This window comes from Agrilus planipennis, unplaced genomic scaffold (genome assembly GCF_000699045.2).
Source record: "Agrilus planipennis isolate EAB-ADULT unplaced genomic scaffold, Apla_2.0 scaffold12, whole genome shotgun sequence".
Classification (NCBI taxonomy): domain Eukaryota; kingdom Metazoa; phylum Arthropoda; class Insecta; order Coleoptera; family Buprestidae; genus Agrilus; species Agrilus planipennis.
Genome location: NW_020439003.1, coordinates 1,622,260 through 1,634,305, shown reverse-complemented (window position 1 = coordinate 1,634,305; position 12,046 = coordinate 1,622,260). Strand labels below are relative to the sequence as shown.

At 33.1% G+C, this 12,046-nt stretch overlaps 3 protein-coding genes across 3 annotated transcripts in view; 2 read left to right on the top strand and 1 right to left on the bottom strand.

Moving 5' to 3' along the window:
• The first annotated feature begins 240 nt into the window (after positions 1-240).
• On the top strand, positions 241-1,986 carry LOC112904877 (juvenile hormone acid O-methyltransferase-like). The gene is made up of 3 exons (XM_025976007.1): positions 241-251; positions 283-563; positions 1,505-1,986. Exons 1-3 carry the CDS (start codon positions 241-243, stop codon positions 1,678-1,680), a joined length of 468 nt encoding a protein of 155 aa, XP_025831792.1. The 3' UTR covers positions 1,681-1,986.
• A 76-nt stretch (positions 1,987-2,062) lies between these two features.
• Positions 2,063-5,196, bottom strand: LOC108736663 (probable protein S-acyltransferase 23). The gene is made up of 5 exons (XM_018469162.1): positions 4,852-5,196; positions 4,057-4,597; positions 3,613-3,849; positions 2,362-2,853; positions 2,063-2,277 (listed from the first exon to the last, which is right to left on the bottom strand). Exons 1-5 carry the CDS (start codon positions 4,974-4,976, stop codon positions 2,089-2,091), a joined length of 1,584 nt encoding a protein of 527 aa, XP_018324664.1. The 5' UTR covers positions 4,977-5,196; the 3' UTR covers positions 2,063-2,088.
• A 5,671-nt stretch (positions 5,197-10,867) lies between these two features.
• Positions 10,868-12,046, top strand: part of LOC112904876 (neuronal acetylcholine receptor subunit beta-4-like) — a 5,623-nt gene continuing 4,444 nt past the window's right edge. Inside the window, exon 1 of the mRNA XM_025976006.1 lies at positions 10,868-11,016. Within this exon, the coding sequence (XP_025831791.1) occupies positions 10,868-11,016 (149 nt within the window). The remainder of the gene's footprint in view (positions 11,017-12,046) is intronic.

Sequence of the window (12,046 nt, the reverse complement as noted above, 5' to 3'; positions counted from 1 at the left end):
CAAAATATATAACAATATTTAACAAAGGTACAAAACAGTAACTTACATGAAAATAACGTTACGCTTTCCAGGGTTTCTTTTTTCTTTGGACAGCCTTTGTTCAACCTAAAAAAAAAGAAAAGAAATTATATTTAAATTAAATACATATTGGAATTATAATTTTAAATATCGTTAAAGCTTGAAGCATTGGACCTTAAACTGGTATAACAACTTTAAAACACTTTAGCAAAACTACTAATTATGAGTGGATTATGAACTTTCTACGTTTGTTTTTTTTTTCAGACAGGCATTTATCAACATTCAAAAAATGTTAAAACCGGATGGGGATGTACTTTTAACATTTCTTGCGAATAACCCTATTTTCGAAATTTATAAACAATTATCCCAACAAGGTCGATGGCATTCGTATATGAACGACATTAATCAATTTGTTTCACCCTATCAGTACTCACCTGATCCTCAGGGAGATTTAGAAAAATTGCTAAGGGATACAGGATTTACAAACATTGTTTGTAAAGTAAAACATCGAATTTACGTGTATCCAAACGTTATAACTTTAAGAAGTAAGTGCATTACATCAAATACTTATTATTATAACAATATTCGGTGCAAATATTAATTACATAAGTTAACTTCTTAAATATTTGTTTATATTTTATTAAAATCAGAACGATGTCCAGCGCGCAGGTCATGAGATTCGATCAAGTTTGGCCTTTGCTTAATGTAATCCAGTTAGATATTGGAATCAGTTCAGAATTCAATTCTAAACAATATCTAGGAGTTGCACCCCTTAAAATTTTGCTATCCAAAAACTGCAAACTTCTTCAAAAATTATTACATATTGAAATATCTGCCTTTAAGCTTACGATCAATGAGAGGGCATGTTTAGAGCACTACAGTTAAGTTTTAATTTCAAAAAGTGCTTCCACTTAGCTGCAAAATAAATTATGTAAAAAGTATATAACCGATCTTGATCAAACTGAGAGTATTTATACTAGATTGTAGTTGAAAAGAAACACTATCTTTTTTATTATCGTTTTTCCGCATCAGTTTTCACTCATTTTGCAAAAGTCAAAGATGTCTCCAGCCCAATTTTCTTCTAGGAATTTCGTTTTTGGAATAATGATCAAAATATGTCAAAATGCATATGTTTGGGAAATTTTCCATTTTTCAAATTCCTGTAAATTTTTCAGGAAAATTTCGAGTAGCCAACCCCTAGATATTATTTAGAATGTTGCTCTGGACTAATTCTAACAACCAACCCGATTATATTAGCTAAAACCACCCCACTTTACATACTGCCTGTGCTATAATGTCCTGCAAATTTTTGAAAACTGTAATTGATAAATAAAAAATTTATTTTATCTTAAACATGAATAGAAACAACTTTTGATAATTCTATTGCATTTAGAATATTTGATTAATATAAAAAGAACATAAAGGAAGAAACAAACGCAGTACAAACATGAATATGTAACAATAGACATGGTTTTCATTATTACAGAGTCGATAACAGCAGTGAATCCATTTCTTAGCGGAATTCCAGACAATATGAAGGAGAAATACCTTGAAGATTACCTCGCCGAAGTTAAACGAATGGATTTTGTAGAAACAAACAATAACAATGAAGAACAAATTAAAGTACCTTATGAATTATTTGTAGTGTACGCACAAAAATGAGAAAAACCTAGAGATCCCTAACAACTTTTATGACCAGTTACTAAAGTAACAAAAACTTAGATAATGTAAATACAAGCAACTCAGTGTGTAGATAAATAAATAATGTGATTAATATATAAAATATTAAACTGTTACAAAACGTATATGTTTATAATTGCATGAGATATTTATTGAAGATTCATGTATACAATACATTAACTTTTGTTTTTCTTAATTTCGTACCAATGTATATTTAAGCACAATTGTACCTAATACGTATGTATGTAAGTGTAAAGGATACCGAAGCTAAGAATAACAGTATATTGATGGAGTAGCTAATAATAAAAAGTCCCAAAAAACGCTTTAACATTTTATTAACTATTATCATTAACAATGAATTAAAATAGATATTTATTCACGGGAATATTGTTAAATATAATCAAACATGGTGTAGTCATCATTATAATCTTCAGGAGTGCAGAAAAAATATTCCACAAGATTTAAAATTGGTCCCCTTGAAAAAGGATTTGAATACCTTCCTCTTCTATCTCTTAAGTAAGGATAACGTTTGTAATTAAACATTTCGTTTGTCGTTAAATTCATACATGCATGTAGTATCTAAAAAGATCATATACTTGTACTAAATAATGATCTTTAAATAAGTAATATTTTAAGCAAATAAGAGTCTCTTTCAATATTTACCGAAGTGCACGTTAGAATCCATCCAAATCCTGCAAAAATAAACGCATCCAATAATTTCAAAACGTACAGAACAGCGAATCCTTCTATGGCGATGCAATAAGTAGAGAAATACATCATATAAGAACAATTTATAGCGACGCTTAGAACATACAAAAAGAACCAAATTCTATTCCTCAATCCCACACAGTTGTAAATAAATGGGCAATGATGATCAAAATATGACACGCATCTGTTACAAATGCGACAATGTTTGGCCCTTAAGGGCCTTAACGTTCTGCAACTGTGACACAGCCTGTTCAAAACGACATTGCGTTTTTTCCATTTATCAAAGTATGGAATTTGATTAATTGCTCGGTAGTACGAGTCAGAATTAAGGGAAATGTAACCGGGATTTTTCCTATTTGCAACTATCCAGCAGACCCACATTACCGCGTTCCAATATATAAAACAGTAGTGGGAACCTCGAAGGAGGTTCCATGTTACAGGAACACACTGCAAAAAAGGCCATTATTTACCTACTATTTCACTGTTTTCTTAAATGTTTTCATTAGAAACGGCTTAAAATATTTTTTTTCTAAAATATCTGGACAGTACAACAAATCTTTTCACCAAGGGAAAAGGTGTTTGTCATCCAGGATTAAATGGTGTACTCAAATGATGATAACTGTACAGTTTTTTTAGGTAAATATTTCTAGATTTATTGGCAAAATAAAGCTAACGTTTCATTCCACGGTTAGAGCTTTATTAAGACGATTTGCTTAGTTCTAAATAAGTACATGTTAAGCTAACATAGTTCCTGGCTGATTAAAAGGTATAATTAAAATAAATTATTATAAAACTTTCTCCACCAATTATAACCTGTCGTAATTAAAATCAAAGACTATAATCAAGAATGAAATATGAAATGATGAACTGTAATGAAAATTCAGTTTCTTGATTTTTGTCTTTTATTTTAATTACAACCGGTTTCAATTGGAAGGCCTATTGAAAGAAGTTTTATAATAATTCATTTCAGTTATAAGTTTAATCAACCAGGACTTATTATGTGCTTATTTAGGACCAAGGAAATTTCTTTGGATGGACTGAAACATTGTCCAGGAGTTTTTACCTGAAAAAGTTCAAAGCTTTTTTCATTTAAATCATTAATTCATTGTGATTATATAATATAATCTAAATCGTGCACTTTTACTTAATAATAAATAATTTAAGCCATGTACATCACTTATACATTTACAGTGTTCAAATTCTTACTTTTATAATATACACTGGATAGCACCAGAGAATCACTGACGCCAAATAAAATAATAAAGGACCTTTTGATCGATTCCGATTGCCGTACAAGAACGACCAAAACCTTGGAGGAAACCAACTTGCCCTTCTCTTTTTTTCAATTTGGAGTACTTGAACTATATCGCCATGTCTGTGACTTTGAGCTAGCATTAAGGGTGTTTTAAAATTTTTATCGAGGGGCTCTAATTCGACGTCATTCTGAAAATTATTTCCCACAACTCGGAAAAACATGAATCACGTCAACATTAGCGTTCAAATTTATGGAAACAAAAAAGCCAGAAAATAATAATAAAGAAGGGTGAAATAAAAATGTACCAGTTATGGGGAAGGGCTTGAAAACAATAGCAAAGATTTATTGCAAAATATTCAAAGCAGGAGGTACCAAAGAACATACGACAAAATTACCTTTTCGCAGAGAAGTCTCACACACCCTACGCACCCTGATATACAAGCCAAATGAAGCGGGGTGGAACCAAAGTGGTCAGGTTTTTGCAAATCAGCACCTGAATTAATTAGAAGTTTAATGACATCAGCGTGACCTTTGTAGGCAGCCCAATGTAGTGCTGTATCTCCGTTTATATCAACCAAATGATTAAAAGCTCCCATCCCTAAAAGATAAGCCGCAGTGGCCGTCCTGCCAAACATGCATGCCGTCATTAAAGGTGTCAACCCTTTAAAATCCGCTGCATTAACTGCAACCCCGGCTTGTAGCAAAACTTGCACAACAGCCGCATGCCCTTTTCTGCAGGCCCAATGTATGGGACGAGGGCCTTGGGTACCAAGGCACGGTAAGTCGATGGGCGCATTTTTTTCGATCAAGAAACGCATGATATCCACGCTTCCGTCCAACGCTGCCCAGTGGGCAGGAGTATAACCCCATTCATCACGTGCTCTTAATATCTGAGTTCCCAAACGATGGACTATCTCTTTAACATCAGTAACCTCGCTACAAACAAAAATGACAATCGCAGAAGAATATTGCAAATTGTTTTTTTGGAAACTGTCAATTCTGGAGAATATTCATCAATAATTACTTATAGCAAGTACAAATTCCATTCATTATTTATCTCCATACAAGAATATCTGATACAAAGAATGCAATATTATACTTAAAGAAATAAAATTCGGAATATTTGAAAGCTAACTATAAAGTTTGATATTTATCGAAATTAATTTTAACAAACACAGGTAAGTTCTTACCCCGCCTTGACCACGTCGAAAATACTTTTTTGAATAAATTCATTCTCATTGTCAGACGAATACACGTTTCTACGGTTATCATAATAATTTTCTCTGGCGGTTGAATTTTCGTTTTCGGCCACCATGTTACACGAATTTTGTGGCAAGGCCCAGACGTTGTGGGCCGTGCCCGGACTGGGAAATACTTTACTAGGCGTCCTGGAAGGTGTTTTAATATTTTGCCAGGAAAAGATTGATTAAAATGCAGTATTTTTCGATTTTTGCGGTAGGTAGCGGAACAACAGGGTGAAATGTACTCTCATTAGCTATTGATCAAAATTTCTGTGCCTCGCCTACGCTTGCGTTCTGTCAATGTCTACAACATACCAGGTATGCGCTGAATGCAGGGTTGGATTTATATATAAGGGCGTTTGGGGTTGGTGTCCAGGTCCTCTATAAAACTATGTTAACGTAGTGTGTCCCTCGTCACTTTTCTATAAGTAATGACCATCTTATTATGCCCTAATTTCAACCTTTTCTCTATTTATCATATCCCCTTATATGTATTCTTATCTAATCTTCTAATTTTTCCTTACATTAATAATTCCTCACTTATTTTATTCTACTCGAAAAAGTCCTCCCAACGGTCCCATATTCATTCAAAATAAGAAGGCCCAAAGAGCGTGCATACCCAGTTCGCACCTTCTCATTTTGTACCTTGATTAAATAGTACCTTTTTGATGAATTTTATTATCTTTTTATACCCTCAAGATAAATTGCGCCTAATGAGTTCTTGTTTTGTACCCTGTGTTATTTTACCACAATTATTGTGTCAAAGCAATTTCTTTTGGAGACAGAACATTTAAGGGTTGTTCAGCAATATTTCAATAAGTTCATTCATGGAATATTGTGTGACAAGAAAGAAGAGACATACAGGAACCTCTAACATTTTGATTTTAAACTGAGCAAGGTCCATATTGATCTTGAAAAGGCATGCATAAATGAATTCCTTAGCGTATCCAGTATCCAAGATGGAAGGACCTCTGAAGGAATTCGTCACTCAACGACGGCCTTTAGACCCAATAGCATCAGTTCACCTACTAGCCGCGAAAACCTTTACCAATTTGTCCTTAGCGTATATTTACAGGAGCAGAAATGAGAGGCTACAATTTCCATTTGAATTAGGAACTATGAAGAGAAACTCAATAGCTTTATTTAGAGGTAAACTCAATGTTCGACTTACAGCGGAATTATAAAAATGACAACGCAATTTTTCTTATAATTGCTTGATAAAGTGGAAACGATCACTCGATTCAAATAATAAAAAATACCTTAATGGTGTACGGTGTAATAATTATTTAGCCAAGATATGAAACGAGAAGGTACAAAAGAGACATAAATCCCTTAAGCGACAGAGAAAACCCAAATCCGAGGAAAAACCATTAAAACACATCGCAACATTTTAGGGAAAACTATATCAGAACAGTGGAGGTCCAATGATACCTTTTCCCACGAAAACAATGCAAAAAACTCTACCAGGAGACCTCTAACGTATTTGTACCCATGGGTTCGTGCTTGTTAAATCCATGTCGGGCCAAAAATATGAAAATGCCCTGTATGAGGAATACGAATATACTGTGCAATTAATAATGAAATGAACTAATAGTAACGAAAGATTATAAAAATCTAAACAAAGAGATTCTACTGCAGCATATGAAGCAATATTATCCACCAATACAACCATATATTTTGCAGAGAAGTTTACGGAGACTTAAGTACGCATGAAAAATTAATTTTGTTACATTAGTTGCATTCCATTAACGTAGACATAGACACTACATAATTCATAAAAATTGATTGTATCGTAATAATCATTTCATGCAACTGTTTCATTTTGTTCTCCACTTCTCGTCTTCTGATTTAAAAAAACAAGTGCTAATTTATTTTCATTGTACATTTTTACAACAAAAATGTATTTAAAACTTTCAATAACTATATTCATCTTAACTATTCAAGGTATGGAACAAAGGCTTCACAAATTATCTAAATTTATGACGATTATTCGTTAACACTACTTTAAAGAAAACTTTGCCAGGCGCATCCACCGTAATTTTCATACTACGATATATTTCTATATTATAGATATTTTACAAAGTAAAATGCATAATTCCTTTATTTTCAGAAGGAAATATTCTAGCAGATGACAACGAAATTCGTCTAATACGTGATATAATATCCAATTATGGGATGTCAATTAGACCTTCTCAAAATATATCAGAGCCAACTCATGTTTCTATCACGACTACATTACGAAAAGTTCATGATATGGTAAGTACTTAAGTTTCAGAAATAAATTATCCTTGGTCAGGGGTGGATCCCGAAAAGGTGAAAGATAAGGGCGATCGCACCTCCCCCTCTAGCATTTAACAGAATAGTACCTCACGAAATTAAAAACCCAATAACTCAAAACATTACATTTACTCTTTAAAACACATTGTGATTCCTAGAAGTTAAAAAAAAACTTTTGGGTGTTTCATTCCCATCAGCCACTAATGCTGGTGTGCGGGCAATCCCTCTGGACTACGCCAGAAGGTAGGGCAGAAGACCCTCTTCAGCCTCCTTTCAGGAATCGTGGGATTGGGTGGGTGGTGGTTCGGGTGAGAAAGATGAGACGGACGAAATGAAGACAGAAGAGAATGAAACATTATCTGTGGAATTTTATTGCCCCAGCATTTGCCTAAGTGATCCAAGAAAACCACAGAAAAACTTGGACCAAGCCGGGCGGATTCGGAATCGGACCGGCGTCCTCCTGAATGCTAAACAATGGTCTAAACCTCTGGGCCATGCCGCTCGGTCCTAGTAGTTAAACATAACCTTACAACTGTAGTGTTTTAAATCACTTAACCTAAACCATAAATACCCCCATAAGTCCAGCAACCGGGGCGTAGGTCATTTATTTATTTACCGTCATATCATCTCAATTAAATAGGTATTTGAATGCATTATCTGCTATTCTCCAGGTTTTGGGGTTTAAATTGCTTACGCTACGGGGTACCGTGTTTAACACACTTTTTATACCCTCCTATTACCATCTCCCCCGCCCACCTTACCTTCTGGATACGACTGTGTCCCTGACTGACAAAAGTTCAAATATTGATTGTGCATATATTTTCTGAACTACTAACTGCATTTCATGTAACTGTAATAAACTTTATTTCTTCAAATATTTAAGGAAATGATAGCATAGTAATCAATTATTATTAATCTTATAGTAAAATTGTATTTAAATTAATTGTCTAGGGACAGATAACTCAATTTTTGAAAAGTAGCTGGTGGATTGTAATGCGTTGGAACGACTACAAGTTGGCATGGAACGATTCACAGTATGGAGGAATAAGAAAACTTAAAATACCCACCAAATATATTTGGAAACCCGACATTAATTTGATTAATAAGTAAGGTGACAATTTCAAATAATATGCTACAGGAGATTACCCCGCTTTTGTAAATTTAAATAATTACAATATGTAGAAAACGTAACGTAACGTAAAACGTAACGGCCTAAAAGAATATTTACTTATCGGAGATGTGGGGATTTTTTATGTTATTAATGATGACCAACGCAAGACCAATACGGTATTGGGATTGGTCCTGGCCTTCCTTTCTGACAATACGTCTTGACCTTGATCTTGGTTTTGGAAGGTCGATTCTTCCTTTTGTATGACTTGTAGGGTGAACATCCGTTCGTAACCTTGCAATAGTATTGCCAAATTTTGACTTCTTTAGTTATTGTTATTCTTCAAGCAGAAAGAAGCAAAAATGAATATAAAATTGTTTTCCCATCTGTTTAATTAACCAAATCATTTCATTTTGTAGCATCCCATACATCTAGCAATAAAGTTTAGTAGATACCTACACACTTTAAATATTGTAAATCCAAATATAGACGACATATTCAACAAATTTTCGATTTTGCAAAAACTATTGGGGCATCCTGGCATACTGCTAATATAAAAAATATGCACTTTCATTTTTTTGGTGTTTTTTTAGGGCATTCTTCAAATTACTCTTATTTAATTCTGTTTTATTTATTTTTCATTTTATCTTGTAACTATTTTGGAATTTATGTGAGAATACTGTGACAATTTTTAAGTCTTGCTCTTAGTCTGAGCCTGACCAAGACAAGATGAAACTGCAAGGCTAAGACTATTTTTATTCGTCACTAGTAGTGGCAACTCTATTTTTGATTAATAGTTAATTAGTAATCTACAAAAATTAAAAATTATTGATTAAACAATAATAAACAAACTGCAAATCGGAGAGTTCCATACTATGGGAAACCCTGAATGTATTTTGATCGAAAATTACTTTCTTTAACATATGATTAGTGGTAGTTCCAAATTATGTTTTTATAACAACATCGGTTATACGATCATCATCATAAGGTCATCAGTCCTAAGACTGGTTGGGCACGTACCTCCACTCTTTCCTATCCTGAGCTAAACNAGGTTCTAAAGTTGTTTGTTTCAATAAAAATAGTATAAGCAAGAAAAGAACGTTGACAGAATTACAAAACTTTTGATAAAGATATTGCCGAACCAAGGTGTTGTAAACTCCACATCCGCACGAATCGTAATTAAGTATAAAGCATTAAAAGATATAATTAATTATAAGGCGACATTAGTGCTTTAAAAAATTAGATTTCCGAATATTCCATTCCAATACATGCAAAATCACTTCTTTATTTTTCGCCTTAAACAACAAATGGTACATTTAATATTCATATTATATATTTGCTGAGCTGCCTCATCAACATTCCATTAACCTTTCCTTTAGAAGTTCACGTTAAGAAACCAGTGTTTTAATACGTACAATAAATTGGTCCAAAAAAACGAAACAAAAATATTGGGCGCTGAAGTTAAGAAATACATTACATTCGAATATGCATCACGTATATGTATGCATTCGTACAGAGACGTGCATTTCTCTTACCGAATTTTATTCGTTGGAATTGAAAAAGAAAAAAAACAGAAAGGAACCACGAGAAGCCGAATCACTCGTTTCGAAACAGCCCTGACCAGACACAATTACATTTTTTTGTCCAAAACGTTTTCTGTCCTTTTTATTTGTTTCGGGTTCCTTGACCGGTCCATCCGGTAATCGCATCGCGGTCCTAAACTTATATATGTTGTAGTGGTCAGTTCAATGTGTTTCGTTTTACACGTATGCCACATAAAAATAATATTCCCAAACTAAGTTTGTCACGTAACTACGTATAACAAATAGCAGCAATTGATACGGCCCGCACTTGCCCAATAGTTGTAGAGTAATTCAACGTGCTATTTTCAGTCTACTTTTTAACGCGAAATATCGGATGAATTAATTTTTTATCGAATTTTCCATCAGTAGCATTTCCCCACAATTGCGTAACAATTCTATGCAGAAAAGTGTCAAAGATCAGTTTAAAATTGAACCAAACAGGAAGTCATCTCATTGTTTGTATCTTTTTTTTATTGTTGTTCGAAAAGGTGGTCCAAAATAGATATATCACCTATTATACGTTAAACTCTAAATTGCAGATTATGTTTCCTACTGAATTTTCATATCTAGTTACAGTAGAAGATACACTTAACATATTACATACATGCCTGTATGTACACTACATACACAAATACGTAATACACGCGTACGTAAAGATGATCCTCCCCACCCTGTATAAAAGCAGAAGTTACCAAAAAATCATGTGTAGTTTAGGTGTGCTTGATCTTTCAATCCATTTTTTTAAACGATATTTCTTACGCACCGCCTATAAGAAGCAATGAATCAAGCACTTTTATATAAGAAATACAATAGTTTGCAAAAGTCCGATGTTTCATTTGTTTTGGACAATTATTTCGATTTTATTAAATGGAAACCCGACGGAAATGACATTATTTTGGATATTGGTTGCGGTTCGGGGGATGTAACTGGTGAAATTTTGATGCCGTTACTGCCAAATTCAATAAGAAAAGTAATAGGAGGCGATATTTCTCAAGAAATGGTGGACTTTGCCAATCAGAACTACAGCAATCCGAAACTGAGCTTCTTACAAATGAATATTTCCTGTGAAAATCTGCCCATTGATTTCGAAAATCAATTTGACCACATTTTCTCTTTCTACTGTCTGCACTGGGTTCAAAATCAAAGGTAAGCTTTCAATTTTTTTTATAATTTTTGATTTGTAGTGATCTGCTAAGTAGAAATTAACTAGAAATACGATTTTCATTTAAATTTAAAGTCAAAGTGCCATTGTGTGGACTTTTTTTAATGCAATTCTCAAATAACGTTTGATTGTACATCCACTTTTAGATTTGAATTTAAAAAATGGTTTTTGATCTTTACAAACTAATATAAAATTAGCAGTAGCGAGAACAACAGAAATAGTTTCTAAAAACGTGTTTAGGTATTTGTGGAACTAAATTTTTGTTTATCGGTCTTATGAAAATTTAAGATTCTAACACTTTAGGATACCTTTGTCTCACGTTAGAGTTATTCTAAAGAATTTGGGTTTGTGGTCGATAAAAAACACAAAAGCATAACGATAATGCATCGATGTACTCATTAGCCTTGTTTAAAATAATAACTAAAATGGAAGTAATACGTGAGTTTCTTTGAATATTATTGATAAATGGTAGAATATTTTAACGATTTAAAAATGTTTTATTCATTTCCGTTATACCTCCTGGCAAAATACATGGAGTTTAAGAACTTGCTTATCTTTTGTTAAACGGCTTGCGGCATTTTAGTTATTAGGAGGTTAAAAGTTTCTATATCATCTTAGACTAATAGGAATAATACACCATCTGTTTTCTATTGTAAGTATAAATAGTCTGTGATCATTAGTCATTCTTAGTTTTTCACTTCAATTCTGATAGTTTACTTTTTATTTAATCATCTTCGCAAAAGGTAAGTTAAAATCTAAAGTAAACGATGTCTTGTAAACTTTCTTATGTTACGAGCTATTCCACAACTAATAATTCATTAAAAGTATTGTCGCCAATTACCCACTGGTTAAAGAATTGGCATGGATAATACTGTCAAATTCATTTATGTAGTACAAAATATATAACAATATTTAACAAAGGTACAAAACAGTAACTTACATGAAAATAACGTTACGCTTTCCAGGGTTTCTTTTTTCTTTGGACAGCCATTGTTCAACCTAAAAAAAAAGAAA

What these genes read in the sequence shown, in the direction of transcription:
- LOC112904877 (XM_025976007.1), top strand. An exon ending in AAACGTTATAACTTTAAGAA is followed by an intron (nt 564 to 1,504) that starts GTAAGTGCATTA and finishes TCATTATTACAG; the next exon opens with AGTCGATAACAGCAGTGAAT.
- LOC108736663 (XM_018469162.1), bottom strand. Translation starts at nt 4,976, where the DNA reads ATGGTGGCCGAAAACGAAAATTCAACCGCCAGAGAAAATTATTATGAT. An exon ending in TGAGACTTCTCTGCGAAAAG is followed by an intron (nt 3,850 to 4,056) that starts GTAATTTTGTCG and finishes AATAATTTTCAG; the next exon opens with AATGACGTCGAATTAGAGCC. An exon ending in ATCCAGTGTATATTATAAAA is followed by an intron (nt 2,854 to 3,612) that starts GTAAGAATTTGA and finishes CCTTTTTTGCAG; the next exon opens with TGTGTTCCTGTAACATGGAA.